Raw genomic sequence first — 21,658 nt, 5'->3', positions numbered from 1 at the left:
TGCATCGATATTTACAAATAAAAAGCCTTTTGTGGCAATAGGAAATTGTGCGAGCGAAGTTAAAAAATATGTAATTAATGATATTGAAATTTTACAAGATTATTTAATGAAAAAACTTTCAAGCCTACAAGACCAGTAAGGCTCCTGGAGTTGATGGAATATACCCTATAATCTTAAGAGAGGCGGCAAGCGAGTGCATTAAACCATTGAGGCTAATTATGCGGGTATAACTAGACTCTGGGGAGATTCCCTTGGATGGGAAAAGTGCAAATGTATCTCCCATACATAAGGGTGGCTCTAAAAGTGAAGTTGGAAATTATCGACCTGTCAGTCTGACTTCAGTAGTAGGGAAAATCATGGAGGCAATGATCAAGGGTGGAATTCAGGATCATTTGGATCGAATTGAAATTCTCAAGGATACTCAGCACGGTCTTGTAAAGGGAAAATCATGTTTAACAAATCTGGTTCACTATTTTGAAAGGGTCACTCACGAGCTGGATTTAGGGAATAATTTCGACATTGTTTATTTAGATTTCAGCAAAGCTTTTGACCCAGTCCCACATGAGCGGTTGCTTTATAAGCTGGAACAGGTTGGAATCACTGGGAAAATCCTTAGATGGATAGAAGGATGGCTTCAGGGCAGGAGGCAGAGGGTTGTGATAAATGGCTATTCCTCAGATTGGGTTGATGTAAGAAGTGGGGTTCCCCATGGATCAGTATTAGGACCACTGTTGTTTTTAATTTTCATAAACGACATTGATGAAGGGATAGAGGGCGTGATGTCTAAATTTGCAGATGATGTTAAAATTGGTAGAGTAGTTAATGATCACTGTCAAGCTGAGCTTCTTCTGAGAGACCTAGATAGACTTCAGGAATGGTCAGAAAAATGGCAGCTGTGCTTTAATCCAACAAAGTGTAAGGTATTACACCTGGGAAACAGTAATCCCAAAAAAACTTATTCACTTGGTGGAGTTCAACTAAACCCAGTACTGGAGGAAAGGGACTTGGGTGTTACGATACGGTCAGACATGAAATTCTCTGAGCATTGTAAACAGGTTGCAAGGAAGGCCCATGGTGTCCTATGGATGATCTATCGAACTTTTGCAAGTAGAGATAGGGACGTGATAATCCCATTATATAAGGCTTATGTTAGACCACACTTGGAATACTGTGTTCAAGTATGGAGACCGCACCTAAAGAAAGACATCGAGCTTCTTGAAAGGGTGCAAAGAAGGGTAACTCGCTTGGTGAGATCGGCAAAAGGGCATCCTTATGAAGAAAGACTTCGAATATGTGGGTTGCAGAGTTTGGAAACTAGACACCTTAGAGGAGATTTGATTGAGGTGTTTAAGGCTCTGAGAGGCATCAGTAAAATGAATGAGTACAAAATTTTCAAGATTATATAATTAATACATATAACAAATAATTAATACATACTTGATACTCGTTCGTGAATTCCCGCCATTTTTACACGATAGCATAAGCTTAGTGTAGTATAGTGCATAATATAATATTGTCAATTATTCAGTAAATCTATTAATCTTGATAAACTTTATTGTCAATTAAATTGTATTTTTAACTCTATAAATATATATAACGACTTAATCGTAACAAATAATTAATACATAACTATAGTGGTACACGTGATACGGAAGTTGTATAAAGGGAACACTAGATACCGAAAAAAAAAAAAAAAAAAAAAAAAAACAATATATATATCCATATATATAATAATTATGAATAAAAATTAAAATTAAGTAAAGAAAGAAAATGGATTTGAATTTGAATAGAGATAAAATGGAATATCAATAATATGAATTATGGATCAGGGACACTGCAAGAGCAAAGGTACCCTACAACCATAATGTATATATAGAAAATTATTTTAATGTTATGTGCAAATCTTTAATTTAACTTATGCTAATAATGAAAATACCGTGTACCCTGGGAGCGATGTATGTTGAATAAAGGGGGGGAAGAACGGAAAAGAGTAACGTTATAAACAAAGTGCGAATTTTGAAAAATGTAAAATTTGAAAAGAACGAAAATAGAAATAGCAGATTATTGAAAAGAACGACCAAAGTAGAAATAGCATTGCAGTATCTTTCATAATTTCTGTGTCATCTTCAGAGGTCATCCACCTAAATTATGAAAAAGAACAGCAATACTCTTACTTCTGTTTCTGACATGTTCTGTATGTCAAAAAAAAAAAAAAACACGTGTACGCGGACACGTTGTAAAAAATAATTTAGAATATAAATTTTGAAAAAATAAAATACAAGTTAAGCAAAAATATTATTCCAAAGTATAACATACAGAACATGGATGACCTTACAGAAGTAAGTAACCCGCCAAAAAGAGAAGACAAAGGAAGCGAGTGTCCGATTGACAAGAATGACAAGAATGTCAATAACTTACCGCTACGTGACCGGTCGACAAAAAAGAAAGAGCCGGAGGCTAAACAGTGTATATATGTGAAGAAACGCTAGCGGCACCTAGCGTTAGACGAATTTTGGTGTATGTATATTTTGTAATTTACGTAAGCGGTGGAGCTACGCTAGGTTCAAGTTAAGTACATGATACTCAAACTTTCGGGATAGCAAAGAAATATAATTGCTTACAAAGTAGCAGTAGAGTAGCTAAACTTTGTTAAGGCGAAAAATTATGATTTGGTATAGTGAGAAAAATAGTACTCTGATATTGCTTTCGTTACACTAATCGCTCACAGAGTATAAAATGTAGAATTTAGTAAAGCAAAAAGATGATGAAATTAGGGATATAAAGTTGGGCTAGGGTAGTTCGGGGTTGCAAACCCGTTCCTATAGTTAGGACCCTGAACGACTGTCCGAGAGTAGGTGCACCATGTACTTAAGTCAGTTGTGTTAAAGTGTAAGATATATATAAGTTACAATTAACAAATAAATAGATAAATAAATCAAGATATAATCAAAATTAATTACAAGATAATTACAAGGTAATACACTATGTTAGACCAATCGGTGGGTACAAGTTTTCCAGACCGTAAGACACCAAAGAGGCCTAGTGTATTGTATTTACACTATTTACAAACTTGATGCGTATGGGAGTAATTATTAGTTATAAACTAATAATGCTGTTTATATTGATATCTATTAAGTTTTTGTGCCTTAATATGTTGAGCTCACGCCGCCTAGAACAGCTCACGCCGCCTAGAACAGCTTATATACACCTTCACTTACATTTTTTATATTTCTATTCGATTTTCACTTGCAATATATTCACCTTCTTATCCCGATATTGAAAATACAGTTTACTTCTGGTTGCGCATACACTTTATTTATTTTGTTGTCCTTTTAATTATTATTGTAACTTAAAATTTTAATTTTAATGTAATTTTTATGCAATTTATATGAATGGAATCAGGTAACTTTGACAAAATACTACATGGGCAGAGTAGGATAAACTTGACCCCGGGTACACATGCTCTGTACTGTACTCCGAAACACGAATGTAACTCTGAACATACACATTTAACACACACAAGTCAGAGCACATCAGCATATAATGCTTCTAACTTAGATAAATATGGGATCCATATACTTAAATTTAACACCTGCAAGAATAAACTTTGTTTAACCTGTCCCTGCATACACCCGCAACATATTACAAATGATGCATCAAAACCTACTTTTTGTAAAACTAGTAATGTTATATACCTCATAACCTGCAAAACATGTAATATAAAATACGTCGGACAAACCAGCAATAAGCTACACGTAAGAATTAATCAGCATAGATCTGACATCAATAACTACTTAAAAAGAAATATTAACAATATAGAACAAGAAATAGAATATATGCATTTTCAATCTCACAACTTCAACAATATATACATATCCATATTAGCACAGATTAATAACGCTAATATTAGAACTAAACAAGAGGAAATATTTATGTTAAAATTAAAAACATTATACCCATATGGTCTAAATAATAAATTCAACCATAAAATTATTACCAATAACTTAGCAGATTGTTGTATATATGACAAATTTAATATAATAAAGTTCCATAGGAACCCTCGCAAACGTACTCATAAATCTAAAAATACTAGCAACAAACACAGTAATATTTTAGGTGATTTCGAAGTCACACTTAAAAACTGGGATAAGAACATTATAAATGTAAATGATATACATAATTTACTTTTCAGTACTAAACACAGTATACTGAAAGCATTGCACAAATTCATACGCACTTTCAAATTCGAATCCAAACATCTCTTTCATATAATAAATGATATTTGTAAATTTAATCTTAAAAACATAAGCTCGACAACACATGATAAAGATTCTATTATTATTTTGAACTTCAACAACCATATCATGGATAACATAAATATCAGTAAAATTGTAAATCAGCATAATCATCTACTTCCAAATACTAGTCCCAGTCATATTAAAGTAAGATATAAGTATAATAAACCCTTTGGATTATTAGCTTGCAACTACAAATCTATAGCTACCAGTTTAACATCACATATAACAGACACCAATAACTGCGTTTGTCAACAAACCAACATGCAGCAATATATTGATCCAGACTATGGACACATCATTACAGGAAATCTAAACATAGTTACGGACCCAATGCTAAGACATGTACTATCACAAGGATTCAAATTCAGGCCGCCCACCAAAATAAACATAACCAACTTCAATAAGCAGCTATATCAAGACCTGTTAAACTACTGCTTCCATCTAGCCTACAAAAATAACACGCCTATAGAAGCATACCATATGTGGATTAGCCATACATTCGCCCTATTCAAACATAAATATGCATTACAGAGTTCAAATTTATATTATCAGGGCACATACTATAACTTGACTGCATTAAAACAAAAACTGCTAGATTTTCACAAAAACTTCGTAATCACACCGGTAGATAAAGCAGCCAATAATTTTGCATTCATTTGCAAATATTTTTATACATATACTTTAACTAATGAACTTAACTCAAGCAATACCTACAAACCTATTTCCAGTACATGTAATATCATTACAAAAAAACTAATGGCCTTCAACAAAAAACTAAAGCTCAACTTAAATAATTACTGCTTACCTTACATCTACTTCATTCCTAAATTTCATAAAAAACCAACAGGCTTCAGATTCATAACCTCATGCAAAAATAGTTATGTACACAAATCAGGAAAAACACTTGAACGACTACTGCAACCACTGATGAATAAGATACATAACAGCAAAATCATAGGCAACAACCAACCTGTATTAAAATTTTTGCAAAGTAATACAGTCAATAATATTCAAACCTTTGATTTCCATAGCCTATTTACCAGTATCAATCAAACCAATCTCAAATTGGTACTCAAAGATATATATGATAAACATAAGAATTTTATTTCCTGCAACACCTATTACTGGAACAACATACTTAATTTATGTATTTCCAATAATTTCATATATGATGGCGATACAGTATATCACCAAACCAATGGAACACCTATGGGCAGCCCAGCCTCATGCATAATAGCCAACCTATATCTATACTGGTCAGAAACCTCATTTCCACAGGAACTAATACTATTTAGATATATAGATGACCTCATAGTAATTAACTGCCCGAATTTCATCCAGGATTATGCACATCTATACCCTAGCGAACTTGTACTAGAAAGAACTAACAATTCTGACACAGCAGCCCAATTTTTGGATCTAGACATCAATATAAAAAATGGTATAGCCTCCATCAATTTGTACAACAAACGTGAAGCTTTCAACTTTAGCATAGTAAACTATACACAATGGAATTCCAATATTTCCAAACAGGTACATGCTAACGTTATCTTAGCACAATGCATCAGAATTGCAACGATATGCAGCGACAAAACAACAGTTATTGATAACATCAGATCATTGTACAGTAAACTGACCAGAAATCTTTTTCCTATTAAATACCTGCGTCATCATATCAATAAAGCCCTTAACATATTAAGGCACAAAAACTTAATAGATATCAATATAAACAGCATTATTAGTTTATAACTAATAATTACTCCCATACGCATCAAGTTTGTAAATAGTGTAAATACAATACACTAGGCCTCTTTGGTGTCTTACGGTCTGGAAAACTTGTACCCACCGATTGGTCTAACATAGTGTATTACCTTGTAATTATCTTGTAATTAATTTTGATTATATCTTGATTTATTTATCTATTTATTTGTTAATTGTAACTTATATATATCTTACACTTTAACACAACTGACTTAAGTACATGGTGCACCTACTCTCGGACAGTCGTTCAGGGTCCTAACTATAGGAACGGGTTTGCAACCCCGAACTACCCTAGCCCAACTTTATATCCCTAATTTCATCATCTTTTTGCTTTACTAAATTCTACATTTTATACTCTGTGAGCGATTAGTGTAACGAAAGCAATATCAGAGTACTATTTTTCTCACTATACCAAATCATAATTTTTCGCCTTAACAAAGTTTAGCTACTCTACTGCTACTTTGTAAGCAATTATATTTCTTTGCTATCCCGAAAGTTTGAGTATCATGTACTTAACTTGAACCTAGCGTAGCTCCACCGCTTACGTAAATTACAAAATATACATACACCAAAATTCGTCTAACGCTAGGTGCCGCTAGCGTTTCTTCACATATATACACTGTTTAGCCTCCGGCTCTTTCTTTTTTGTCGACCGGTCACGTAGCGGTAAGTTATTGACATTCTTGTCATTCTTGTCAATCGGACACTCGCTTCCTTTGTCTTCTCTTTTTGGCGGGTTACTTACTTCTGTAAGGTCATCCATGTTCTGTATGTTATACTTTGGAATAATATTTTTGCTTAACTTGTATTTTATTTTTTCAAAATTTATATTCTAAATTATTTTTTACAACGTGTCCGCGTACACGTGTTTTTTTTTTTTTTTTTTTTTGACATACAGAACATGTCAGAAACAGAAGTAAGAGTATTGCTGTTCTTTTTCATAATTTAGGTGGATGACCTCTGAAGATGACACAGAAATTATGAAAGATACTGCAATGCTATTTCTACTTTGGTCGTTCTTTTCAATAATCTGCTATTTCTATTTTCGTTCTTTTCAAATTTTACATTTTTCAAAATTCGCACTTTGTTTATAACGTTACTCTTTTCCGTTCTTCCCCCCCTTTATTCAACATACATCGCTCCCAGGGTACACGGTATTTTCATTATTAGCATAAGTTAAATTAAAGATTTGCACATAACATTAAAATAATTTTCTATATCCATATATATATATATATATATAATATAACTTAAGGATTTAATTTTTGTTTTAAATTTTATTGAATTACATTGGAATCATGACTCTAACCAGAGCAGCAAAGCAAAAGGCTCAAGCTAATGGGAGTGCTGTGGTTCAGGGGAGAACTGAGGGGGCCAGTTGCCCTCTGAATCACAGTCTATTAAAATGCACTGTTTGCTTGATGTTTGCGGAGCAGTTGGGTACGGGACATGATACTGCCAAGGGGGATGTCTTTGTGTGTGCACGATGTAAGGAGTGCAAGGAAATCAGGCGACAACTCAGCGTTGTTATGGGCCTTTATGAGAGCTTGAAGGACAGGGTGGATGCCCTCGAAGGAAATAAATTGAGGGGCCCATCAAGCTCTCAGCTGCCCACATCAACGCCAGAGCTTGCACTTGGTCATCAGGCAACACAGAAGCAGCCCCCTAGGCAGAATGCGCTGGTCCCACAGGAACTAGTAGTTGTTGGTGACTCTATTGTCAGGGAAACGGGGAACATGCTTTGTAAAAAGGATAGGTGGAATAGGACCAGGGTATGTCTGCCAGGGGCAAAGGTTGATGACATTGTAGAGCGGATATCATCTTTTAAGGGCACAAAAGGTGATATAGTTGTACACGTTGGCACGAATGATATTAAGAGTAGGAGACCGGCGGAATTACTTAGCAAGTACAGGTCACTGCTGAAAAAAAGCCGTGAATTAGGGTTGAACTTGAAAGTGTCTGCAATTCTGCCCAGACACGATAGGAGGGAGTATATGATGAGAGCCTTGTCGATCAATTCGGCCCTGGAGGGATTGTGCAAGGCTCAAGGGGTAGAATTTTTTTCAGCCTGGACTGTACTTGTTAACAGGAGAGATTGCTTCTACAGGGATGGGATACACTTAAATAGAAAGGGTGCAAGAATTTTTGCTGATGCTGTCGAGGCAGTGTTAGTTGGGTCGGAAAACTGCTAGTTGGGGGGGGATACAAGGACTAATAGATTAACAGTAGCCACTGGCAGAGGTGGAAGTGATTCTTGCACTGCTTCTATTGAAATGAGCAGAAGTCTGAAAAACAAGATGCAGGATATTTCAGAGACTGCTGGTAGTCATTGCGTTACAAGTAAACACATGGGTTGTGTTAGGGTAGCTAAGAATAGAAACAGGTGCATGTATACCTGCGTGTACACCAATGCTAGGAGTTTGGTAAATAAATTTGATGAATTTGAGGTATTGCTCAAAACATCAAAGGCAGATATTGTTGGGATATCAGAGACGTGGTGTCACACAGATATAAGTAATGCGGAACTGGAATTTGGGGAATACAATGTGTATAGAAAGGATAGACAGGACAGGAGGGGAGGAGGGGTTATGCTATTAATTAAGAAACACATAAAGTCCAAGGAAGTGAAGCCAGTCGACATCGATGGACAGGGCAGTGCCGAATCAGTTTGGTGTGACATAAGCATAGGGAAATCAAAATTGAGAGTAGGAGTGTGCTATAGGCCTAATGACTCTGATGAGTATAATAAGATATTGTACAGGGAAATAGAGTGGGCCAGTAAATCAGAGAGTCTTATAATGGGGGATTTTAATTTCCCAGATATTGACTGGAATTTGTGGGTTGGTCACTCGCACACTAGCAAGGCTTTTGTGGATTTATTGGATGATTGTTTTCTACACCAGCATGTTCGTGAGGCAACAAGAGGGAGCAATACTCTTGATCTGATTATCAGTAGTGACTCTTCATGCATTAAGAACCTGCAGATAAATGAACCACTAGGTGGCAGTGATCACAGTGTGTTGAAGTGGGATTTACTCAAGGAGGTAACTACCATCAGAGGTAAAGGGAAGGGTTTTTGTTTTCGTAAAGGCGACTATGATGGTCTGAGACAGTATTTAAATTCTATACAGTGGGACCAACTGATGATGTTACCAACAGCAAACTCAAAATGGGAAGCATTCAAGGAACTAATCTTGGAGGCTACCAGGCTTTACATACCAACTAAGAAATATTGTTCAAGGTTTAGGCCTAAATGGTTGTCAGATGAACTAATGAGACATGTGGCAGAGAAGAAAAATGCATGGGATACATATAAATTAATGGGTGACATGGAAGCCTATGATAGATATAAGTTGGTCTGTAACCAAGTCACAAAGGAGATTAGGCAGGCAAAGGCAGACTACGAAAAATCCTTGGCAAAGGATGCAAAGAAAAACAGAAAAGAGTTCTTTACATACTTGAACTCGAGAAGGAAAGGGATGAATCAGATTGGTCCACTGGATATTGATGGTTCAACAGTTGAGGATCCTGCTCAGGTGGCTAACAATCTAAACGAGTATTTTGCATCTACATTCACGCATGAGGAGTTATTCAGGAAGGAGAATGATGTAGGTAAAGTAAACATTGGCAGTGAGCTGGATGATTTTGTAATAACTGAGAGGAAAGTGGAGGAGAGATTGTTGAGGATAAACATAAAAAAGGCACCTGGGGTGGATGGGATCTATCCAGTTATATTAAAGGAGGCAGCAAAGGAAGTATGCAAACCCCTAGCCATAATTATGAGAGCTTCTTTGGACTCAGGGGAGGTACCCATAGACTGGAGATGTGCAAATGTAACCCCAATTCACAAAGGAGGATCAAAGGCTGACACAAGTAATTATAGACCTGTTAGTTTAACTTCTGTTCCAGGTAAATTAATGGAGGCACTGGTTAAAGAAGCACTGCAGGATCATCTAGACAAGAATTCAGTTATAGCTCAGACGCAGCATGGTTTTGTTAAGGGCAGGTCTTGCCTGACCAATTTGATTGGATACTATGATGTAGTCACAAAAGAACTGGATGCAGGGAATAACTTTGATATTATATATTTGGATCTTAGAAAGGCTTTTGATACTGTTGCACATGGAAGACTGCTGCACAAATTGGAGCAGTGTGGCATTGGAGGCAAATTGCTGCTATGGATAAGGGGATGGTTGAGTGGCAGAAGACAGAGAGTGGTAATCAATGGACACTGCTCAACGTGGACTAATGTTATTAGTGGAGTTCCTCAAGGTTCAGTGTTGGGTCCGTTGTTGTTTTCGGTGTTTATGAATGATATTGATGATGGGATATCAAGTTTAATGTCGAAGTTTGCAGATGATACAAAGGTTGGCAGGGTCGTCAAGGACACTACTGACGCTATGCTGCTGCAACAGGATCTGGAAAGGTTGAACAGATGGGCTGAGAGGTGGCAAATGAAGTTTAACATTGACAAATGTAAAGTACTGCATATGGGAAACAGTAACTCCAGAGCAACGTATCAACTCTGCGGTACCACACTGACAGTGGTGGAGAATGAAAAGGACCTGGGGGTAATTGTGCAGGGAGATATGAAGTTCTCTGAGCAGTGCAGACGAGCTGCAAGAGTAGCTCATGGTGTCTTGTCAATGATATACAGGAATTTTTCTAGCAGGGATAAGGAGGTGATTATTCCCTTGTATAAGGCAATGGTTAGGCCACATCTTGAGTACTGTATACAGGTCTGGAGGCCTCATTTCAAGAAGGATGTAGAGCTGCTGGAACGGGTACAGAGAAGGGCAACAAGATTAGTAAATGGAACAAAGGGTTGCTCTTACGAAGAAAGGCTTAAGTTTTGCAAATTACAGAGTCTGGAGACTAGGCACCGGCGAGGTGATCTGATAGAGGTGTATAAGGCCTTGAATGGTTTGAGCATGCTCAATGCCAATGGGATTCTTCATCTTTCTCAGAATAATCACCTCAGAGGGCATAAATTCAAATTGAGGAAGGACGGATGTCGGATAGATGTGCGGAAATTTGCCTTTGGCCAGCGGGTGGTTGGTTGGTGGAACCGACTTCCATCACTTGTTGTTGAAGTTGATAGCCTAAACAAATTTAAAGCTCAACTGGACAGGTATTTCGAACGAATGGAGGGGTGAAATGGGAGAGGGTTTTTTTTTTTTTTTTTTTTTTGGGCTGATGCTGAATAAGCTTGCTTTCTTGCATCGTATGCCTCTACTAATGCTAATGCTAATGCTAAGGCTCTGAGAGGCATCAGTAAAATGAATGAGTACAAAATTTTCAAGATTATAAATGATGCTAGAACTAGGGGACATAAATTCAAGTTACGGGGGGGGGGAATGTTTAGATTGGACTGCAGGAAGTTTTATTTTAGCCAGCGAGTTATAAATTACTGGAATAAGTTGCCTTCATGGGTGGTAGAGGCCAACAGTTTGGGAAAATTCAAAGGTCATCTGGATAGTACTTTCGTGTAAGGGAAGTGCATAGGATGATAGGTTTAATTTCCTTTTTATTTATTTTTTATTTTATTTTTTTAAATTTATTAATCATTATTATTTAGTTATTTATTTTATTTATTTATTTTTTTTTATTTATTTTTTTTTGTTTTTATCATTGTTTTGTTCGGATTTTTTTTTTTTTGGCTGGTGCAGCATAAGCCATAGGCTTTCTTGCACCATGCGGCTGTTACTAATACTAATACTAATCACCTTGACTGAAGTTGAGCCACAAGGCAATCATTGAGCAATAAAGGAGGTCATCACCACATATACCAAGATTTTTGCAGCTCCGGCGAATGCCAAGTTTTCATTTATATTTAGTCATTTTATTGACTTAATTGTTATACTAAATTATTTTCTATAAGTAGCTTTATAGTTCTAGCCAAGCTCTGTGGTTTATTTTTGAATTTAGATAGCAATTCTGAAAGTTAATACTTAGTGTCCGTAGATTTTACATTCATAACTTGCCACCATTGTTATACGATACGGAAGAGATCTATGTTAGATTAGTATAGTATTATCAATTAATCAGTAAAATTTATTAATCTTAGTAAAGTTCACTGTTAATTAAATTATACTTAACGGAATCATGACCTAGACTAGAGCAGCAAAGCAGCATTCAAGAATAGCCAGAGTGCTGTGGCTTGCGGGAGAACCGAAGGGGGTGAATTCTCCAACACATCACAATTTAAAACAATGCGCAAAATATGAAATGTTTGCAGACCTGTCTAGAACATGACATGACATGACATGATCGAGTCAAGGAGAATGTCTTTGTGTGTGTGTGCTAGGTGCAGAGACTGTGAAGAAATTAGGCGCCAACTCAGTGTTCTGATGGGGATCTATGATGCAAGTTTCAGGTGTAGGATAAATGTCCTTGAAGAAATTAATATGAGAGGCCCATCAAGCTGATCAACTCAACACCAGAGCACACTCCTGTGCATCAGGAAACACAACAGCAACCTCCAAAGCAGAATGTGTTGTCATGGGGACCTCCCCTGATATGGAGATGTGAAAATGTATCCCCAATTCACAAAGGGGATTCAAAGGGTGATATAAATAAGTATAGACCTGTTAGTTTAACTTCTGTTCCAGAGAAAATAATGGATTCACTGGTTAAAGAGGTGATACAGGATCACCTAGACAAGACAGCAGTAATAGCTCAGACACAGCATGGGTTTGTTAAGGGGAAGTCTTGTCTGACCAATTTGATTAGATACTACGATATGGTCCCAAAGGAACTGGATGCAAAAAATAATTTTGATATATACTTGGATTTCAGGAAAGCTTTTGATACTGTTGCACATGGAAGACTGCTGTACAAATTGGAGCAGTATGGCATTAAGGGTAAGTTACTGCAATGGATAAAGGGATGGTTGAGTGGGAAATGGCAGAGAATGGTAATAAATGGACACTGCTCTATGTGGACTAATGTTATTAGCAGAGTCCCAAAGGGTTCGGTGTTGGGCCCATTGTTGTTTTGTGTATTTATCAATGATATCAATGAAGGTATATCAGACTAAGTTTGCACGTGATACAAAGGTTGGTAATAGGATCTAGAAAAGCTAGGCAGATGGGCTGAGAAGTGGCAACTGAAGTTTAACATTGAAAAATGCAAATTACTCCATATGGGTAGCAGTAACCCAAGAGAAACATACCAACTATGTGTTAATACACTCAGGGAGGTGGAGAATGAAAAGACCTGAGGGTAATTGTGCAGTCAGATATTAAGTTCTCTGAGCAGTGCAGACTGGTTGCCAGAGCAGGTCATGCAGTTTTATTGATGATATATATAGGAATTTTGCTAGCAGAGACAAGGACATGATTATCCCTTTGTATAAGGCAATGGTCAGGCCACACCTTGAGTACTGTATACAGGTCTGGAGGCCTCATTTTAGGAAGAATGTAGAGTTGCAAGAACGGGTGCAGAGAAGGGCAACAGGACTGGTGAGAGGAACAAAGGGGTGTGTTTATGAAGAAAAGTTTAAGTTCTGCAAGTTGCAGCATCTGGAGACTAGGCACCGGCGAGGTGATCTGATCAAGGTGTATAAGGCCTCGAATGGTTTGAGCAGGCGCAATGTTGACAGGATACTTCCGCTTGCTCAGATTAAGAACCTGAGGGAGCACAGATTCAAATTGAAGAAAGACAGTTGTAGAATAGCTGTGCGGAAGTTTGCCTTTAGCCAGCGGGTAGTTGATTGCTGAAACAGACTTTCACCTGTTGTTGTGGAAGTTGATAGCTTAAATAAATTTAAGGCTGAACTAGCTAAACATTTGGAGCGACCGGATGGGTAAAATGGGAAAGGTTTTATTTTTTTTTGGCTGATACTGTATAAGCTTGCTTTCTTGCATCATATGCCTCATTAGCTAATGCTAATGGTATGGATTTCCTAAATGGAAAATCAAATAGACTGATGGGGGGCTGAAAAATCGCACATGAAGTGTAACCCTTTGTTGCCACAACATCATAAAATTCCACTTCCCATCTCTTGTCACGCCAACCATGATGGTTGCTGGCCAATTATGAAATTTTTTTTCCCACTGTGCTGGTATAATTATTATAATACTATCTATTTACACTTCATATCAGCAATACGGAAAACTAGACTAATTCAGCAGGTGCAAGTTGTTTTTCTTCATTTTATAAGTCACACTGTATCTTATACAGGCAGGCCTCGCTTAACGCGAGTTCGATTAACACGGTTTTCAGTTACCGCGATTAGAAAAAATGATACCACTTTTTACTTTACGTGATTCAAATTTCCAGTTAACGCAATCTTTTATTTCTGATAGTTGAAAAAGATTCGAATCGCGCACTAAATGTCTGACTGCCAATAAACAAGCGTTTGTCCGCTTCCCGCCTCAGTGTGTTCCATCAACTAAGTAGAAGTGTTACTCGTTTGTTTCCACCTAATAAAGTCACGTGCAGACGTATTTAAAAATTCTAAATTTCTACCCCTGTTAATTATGGATAAAAGAAAGAGTGAAAAACAACGTGATTGTAATAAAAAAAAAAACGAAAAGTTATTACTTTAGCTGATAAACTTGAAGTTATTAAAAAACATGAACGTGGTGCAAACCATGCGAAAATCATAAGAGATCTAGGATACAGTGAGTCTACCGTATGAACTATCTTGAGCTGTAAGAACGAATATAAAGAGAAAGGTAAAGTTTCATCATCTTCTTTTGTCTTACAAAATACCAGAAACAGAACTCTAATAATGATTGAAATGGAAAGTCTTTTATCAATTTGGATAGAAGATTGCAATCAAAAAAGAATTCCATTATCTAAGGACAATATTCAGAGCAAAGCTATTAACCTTTTTATTAAGCTCAAAGAAACAAAATATCAAGGGGAGACTGAAATGTTTGTTGCTAGTTCAGGGAGGTTTGGACGTTTCAAAAATCGAGCACGACTGCATAATGTTAAAGTAACAGGGGAAGCTGCTAGTGCTGATGAAGATGCTGCAGCCAAATTTCCTGCAGAATTGCAAAAAATCATTCAGGATGCTGAATACGACGATCGGCAAATATTTAATGTAGACGAAACGGGCGTATTTTGGAAACGGATGCCAACTAAAACTTATTTGGCTGCAAATGAAGCATCACAACCTGGGTATAAAGTCTCAAAAGATCGACTAACACTTTTATTAGGTGGTAATGCTGAAGGTGATTTTAAATTGAAACCCATGCTTGTGTACCGTGCACAAAATCCTAGGGCTTTAAAAGGATACAGCCATCGCACTCTTCCAGTCCTTTTTCGTTCAAATAAAAAAGCATGGATGACCAAACCCCTATTTGAAGACTGGTTTACGTCTTATTTCTGTCCAACAGTTGAAGCCTATTGCAAGAAAAATAATCTTACTTTTAAAGCTCTGTTGCTTTTAGATAAGGCACCTAGACATCCTTCTGCACTTGGTGACTTAAATGAAAATGTGAAAGTTGTTTTTTTACCGGCGAATACGACTTCGTTATTGCAACCCATGGACCAGGGGACGATTGCAACTTTCAAGACTTACTATCTCCGCAGAACCTTTGCACAGGCACTTGAAGCTATAACAGGAGATAATGCAATTTCTGTACCAGAATTTTGGAAAAAATATAACATACGATTGGCCATTGAAAACATTCATGCAGCATGGGAAGAAGTGACAGCCAGCAATATGAGAGCAGTTTGGAAGCATCTTTTACCCCGCGCAAACGATTTTACTTGCTTCAAAGATGCAGTTCAAAAAGTTATTGAAGACATAACTAATATTGGTAATGAACTTGGTTTCAAAGGCTTGGATGCGGCTAACGTTCGAGAATCACTGAATTCGCATTTAGAACAGCTAAGTGACAATGATCTCCTTCAAATAGAGCAACAGCGTGCGCACGAAGAAGCTGAAGAAAAAGAGTGTGAGCCAGATGAAAATGTTACCTCAAAGGAGATAACGGTAAAAATGGTAAAAGAACTAGGCGAAATCTTTCGTATCGCAGAGAACCTTAAACAAAAGGTAATGGATGTTGATCCTAACATCGAAAGAAGCATGTTATTTCGCCAGGGCCTAGAGAAGCTTGTTGTCGGCTATCGGAAATTGTATGATGAAAAAAAAAGCCAAAACTGTTCAAACGACTGTGTTCAAATATTTCTGTAGCAAATAGTTAGTTTCTCCATTATATAATTTGAACAATAAACATTTAATTCTATAATTTTTATTATCTTTTACATGGCATGCAGTTAAAAAGTTATTTAAAAGGTATTATTTAAAAGTTATTTAAAATTCTTTATGGACATTCCAGAAGGTCAAGTACCAATTATAATTTTTCCTATTGGTTATGATATTCGATTAACGCGTTTCCGTTTTGCGCGATGCGCTCGCGAGACGAATTAATCGCGTTAATCGAGGCCCGCCTGTACTCTGTATTGGAAGAAGTAGTTAGGCATGATATCATCATCTCATAGAAGCCTTTCAGATGGAGAAACTGAGAACCTGTTAAAACTTTATGATTTAGAATTTGACTGAACTAAAAGCATTTTCTGGTGTTAACATGGGATGGGACTAAATGAAAAAACTAATATATACAGGAATACTAGTCTTAAGAGGGGTAATATTTTTTAAGAATGGACTGGGTAGGAAGAGATTTCTAAAGATGTTATATCTCTGACCCCCCCCCCCCTAATAAAACAGAAAACAAAAAGGAATTCAAAACAGGGGATCTAAATTTAAAATATTTTTGATGATCTGAATGCCAACTTTCGTGAATATTTTGTTCTGGGAAGAATTATTGTATTAGATGAAATCATTGTTGTTTCAAAGAGAGAATTTCATTCAAATGTTATAACCCTAAATAGCCAACAAAAGTGGACTTCTGTATGTTTATTTTAACTGACTATAAACAAGTTATGTGTCGGCTATTATGTCATATTTTGGAAAGCCTACTATGACTTGATAAGACCAGGCTTGACGTCACCTCAAGGGATCTGTTAAACGTTAGTTATTCATTTGGGAGAGAAATCAACGAAATGGCAGAGAAGGTTGATTTTCTAACTTTAGAGGACTCAACTATGAAATGTTTCCCCTTGATGGAAAGTGGCAGATTCATCTCAAAAGAACCTTTATCACAAGCAGTTTCTAAATAAGTTGCTTGTTCAACTAGTAGGAGATGTCCAAAATGAGAACATTCTTCATAAAAAAAGGACTCAGAGATCAGATGCAGAAGACAGATTCAACATCTGTCCTCATCTTGTAAGAAAGATGAGAATCAAATAAGGACTGTACGGTACATAGTGACAGAAGTGGGAGAAAAGAAATTCGGTATTGTGAGACATACTCCTGAAAACAGAGATTATAGTATTTTGAAAGTTTCAAAAAATACTACACACTAGATTCATATAATTAACATTTAAGATGTCTAGAGAGTTTATAAAATGCCTTATCATGCAGTTTTATATATTAGCTAATGCAAATCCAAAGGGAAGACAATGAAAATAATTCTGGAATGTGAAAGGTTAAATCCTTTATTGCATCTTTCAATCTTTACAGGAAAACTGCAGAAGAAAGCACAGCAACAGTAACCACCACAGCCCAAATAGAAGGCAGGTCAAAGATAAATGCAAGGTATTGCATTTAGGTAACAGCAATCTTGGAAGAACATACAATTTGAGTAACAACAAACATGAGGTAGTGGTTGATTTATCAACTACTTATAAAGAACAAGAACTGAGGTAAATGAGCAGTCTAAGATGAAGTTCTCTGAGCAGTTAAAACAAACTTCTGGAATTATATACAGGAACTTTGCCATTAGGGATAAAGGGGTAATTAATCCTAATGTATAAGTCAATGGTTAGGCCACAGTTAGAATACTGTACACAATATTCACAGGTTTGGAAACCTCGTTTTAAGTGGACATAGATCTGGTGGAAAGATGCAGAGAAAAAGCAACAAGATTGTTTGATGATACAAAAGGATATTCTTACTAAGACAGACTGGGATTTTATATACTGTGAGCTCTGAAAACTAGGCATCTGTATGATGACTTAACTGAAATGTATATAACAGGATTCAGTAAATTAACTTTATCAACTGTACTCTTTCTTGGATGAAAAACATAAAGGGAAGCATCAATTTAAATTATATAAGGATTGTTGCAAAACAGATATATGGAAACTTGCAATCACCCAGAGAGTGAGTGATTGTTGGAATAAGTTTCTACCTAATGTGTGAAAGGGCAATTTGTATAAATTGAAATATTTGGCCAAATTATCAGCAGGAACAAACAAATTATTTATATATTTATTTATTTATTTATTTTTGCTGGATGCTGTGTAAGTTTTGCTTCATTGTATTACATTACAAATACTAATATTAAATTTGTAAATATTTTATACAACTTACCATAGATGAAAGTGTTTCCACTTCAGATTGTAGAGCCTGGAGATATCCCATCGTATGTGTTGCATCAATGTGAACCAAATTATGTTGCACACGTCGATGATGTGAAACCACTAATGCCACAACCATGCGCACCCAAGTGTAAAAATTTGATAAGAATACTACACCAACTATGCATGCCATTGCAATGAGAACAGGGCGAATAACAGTGCTCTTTTCAACTTCTCTAGGATATCTTTCATCTACTTCTGACACAATCAGCAGAATGAGCCCAACTAAAACACAGACTACTACTACCAATGCAATGATAAAGTTTGGGATGCAGCATAATCGTCTCCATTTCCATTTCTGGGCAGATACTATAATTCAAATAAATTAAAGAGTATTAAGTACTGTGAAAAGAAACATTGCATGAAATAAATTTAATCAATTTACAAATCTGTTCCATAATAAATAAACAATGGGAAACATAAGGGCTGCTATCTTCAGTTTTGAAGAACAGTTCTTTGGATCCATCACCTGTACTCCTAAATAATTTGTTTTATTGTGATTTTAAGATAGCAACTTATATTAGCATTAGTAAAGGCACGTGATGCAAGAAAGCAAGCTTATAGCATCAGCCAAAAAAAAAAAAAACATCTCATTTTACCCATCCATTCGCTCCAAATGTCTGTCTAGTTCTGCCTTGAATCTACATAAACTATCAACTTCTACAACGACAGATGGAAATTTGTTCCGACAATCAACCCGCTGGTTAAAGGCAAACTTTCACACATCTATCCTAAAACTGTCTTTCCTCAATTTGAATTTATGCCCTCTCGGGCAATTATTCTGAGCAAGAGGAAGGATCCCATCAGTATTGAGTATGCTCAAACCATTCAAGGCTTTATACACCTCAATCAGATCACCTCGCAGGTGCCTAGTCTCCAGACACTGTAATTTGCAAAATTTAAGCCTTTTTTTGTAAGAGCAACCCTTTGTTCCATTCACAATTCATTTTGCCCTCCTCTGTACTCATTCCAGCAGCTCTACATCCTTCTTAAAATGAGGCCTCCAGACCTGTATACAATACTCAAGGTGTGGCCTGACAATTGCCTTATACAAGGTGATAATCACTTCCTTATCCCTGCTAGAAAAATTCTTGTATAACACTGACAAGATACCATGAGCAACTCTTGGAGACCATCTACACTGCTCAGAAAACTTCATATCTGCCTGCACAATTACCACCAGGTCCTTTTTTAATTCTTTACCACTATGAGTATAGTACCACACAGTTGATACATTACTCTGGGGTTACTGCTTCCCATATGAAATACTTTACATTAGTCAATGTTAAACTTCAGTTACCACCTCTCAGCCCATCTACTCCATTTTTTTTAGATCCTGTTGCAGCAGCATACTGTCATCAGAGTCATTAACAACACTACCGACCTTCATAGCATCTGCAATCTAAGACATTAAGCCTGATATACCATCATCAATATTATTAACAAATACAGAAAACAACAATGGATCCAAAACTGAACCCTGGGGGACGCCACTAATAACATTAGTCCACGAACAGCAGTGTCTACTGATTACCATTCTCTGTCTTTTCCCACTCAACCATCCCTTTATCGATAGCAATTCAATTTGCCTCCAATGCCACACTGCTCCACTTTTGCAGCTATCTTACATGTGCAACAGTACCAAAAGCTTTTTTAAGATCCAAATATATGATATCAAAATTATTCTTTGCAACCAGTTCCTTTGTGACCACATCACAGTATCGAATCAAATTATTATTATTATTATTAATAGCCACATGGTGCAAAGAAGGCGGAGGCTTATCCAGCACCAGGAAAAAAAACGTTCCCGAGTTACCCTGAGTGAGAGAGAGAAAAGTAAAAGGGAATGAAGAAGAAAGGGAAGAATGATGATATGCAACTCAGGACCCTGGGTGTGCCAAGCCCATAACTCACTAGATGTGAGCCCCTGGGATTAAATTGGTCAGACAAGTCTTCCCCTTAACAAACCCATGTTGTGTCCGAGCTATAACTGAAGCCTTCTCTAGATGAACCGGCAGTACTTCTTTAACCAGTGCCTCCATTAATTTTCCTGGAACAGTAGTTAAACTAAAAGGTCTGTAATTACTTATGTTGCACTTTGATTCTTCTTTGTGAATTGGGGTCATATTTTCACATCTCCAGTCCATGGGTACATCCCCTGCATCCAAAGCAGCTCTCATAATTATGATTAAGAGTTTACTTGCAGCCCCCTTTAATATAACTGGATAGATCCATCCACCCCAGATGCCTTTCTTATGTTTATATTCAACGATTTCTTCTCCACTTTGCTCTCAGTTATTACAAAATCATCTAGCTCACTGCCAGAGTTTAATTCACCTCTGGCATTCCCCTCCCTGAATAACTCCTCATGTGTGAATATAGATGCAAAATACTCGTTTAGTTTGTTAGCTACCTGATCACGTCATTAACAGTTGAACTCTCGATATCAAGTGGACCAATTTGATTCATCTCCTTTCTCCTAGAGTTTACATAAGTAAAAAACTCTTTGCTGTTTTTCTTTGCATCCTTTGCAAAAGATTTCTCGCAATCTGCCTTTGCCTGCATAATCTCCTTCGTAACTTGGTTACAGATCAGCTTATATCTATCATGGCTTCCGTGTCACCTGTTAATTTATATGTATTCCATGAATTTTTCTTCTCTGCCACATGACTCATTAGTTCATCTGACATTTATTTAGGTCTAAACTTTGAAAAATATTTCTTGTTGTTATTTTGTTTTTAGGAGCATTAGCAACCAAGGCCATATTGCTCCAGAGATATGCTGTGGTCACTCCCTGACCTTTCTGCATCCTCTGTATTTGATGGTCACGGGCTCGAACCCCGGTCTAATCAAGAAGCGTATGCAACACACTGCTGCTCCTGCCCACCTGGCTATGGAGGCACCACGCAATATTTCTTAGTTGGTATGAAAAGCCTAGTAGCTTCCAAGATTAATTAATTAATTGAATGCTTCCCATTTTTAATTTGCTGCTGGTAACATCATCAGTTGTTCCCACCGTATAGAATTTAATTACTATCTCACACCACCATAGTCACCTTTATGAAAGCAAAAACCCTTCCCTTTACCCCTGATGGTAGTTACCTCTTTGAGAAAATCCCACTTCAGCACATTGTGATCACTGCCACTTAGTGGTTCCT

At 36.7% G+C, this 21,658-nt stretch overlaps 1 protein-coding gene across 1 annotated transcript in view; it reads right to left on the bottom strand.

Annotated features, from left to right (window-relative positions):
- The window catches only part of Arms (Ankyrin repeat-rich membrane spanning), a 680,132-nt gene that overhangs the window by 254,799 nt on the left and 403,675 nt on the right, over positions 1 to 21,658 (bottom strand). Inside the window, exon 16 of the mRNA XM_090381558.1 lies at positions 18,454 to 18,809. Coding sequence (XP_090237684.1) covers positions 18,454 to 18,809 — 356 coding nt within the window. The remainder of the gene's footprint in view (positions 1 to 18,453; positions 18,810 to 21,658) is intronic.

This window comes from Mastigoproctus giganteus, chromosome 9 (genome assembly GCF_048544385.1).
Source record: "Mastigoproctus giganteus isolate SK-2022 chromosome 9, ASM4854438v1, whole genome shotgun sequence".
NCBI lineage: Eukaryota > Metazoa > Arthropoda > Arachnida > Uropygi > Thelyphonidae > Mastigoproctus > Mastigoproctus giganteus.
This window is presented reverse-complemented; position numbering and strand designations above follow the sequence as displayed.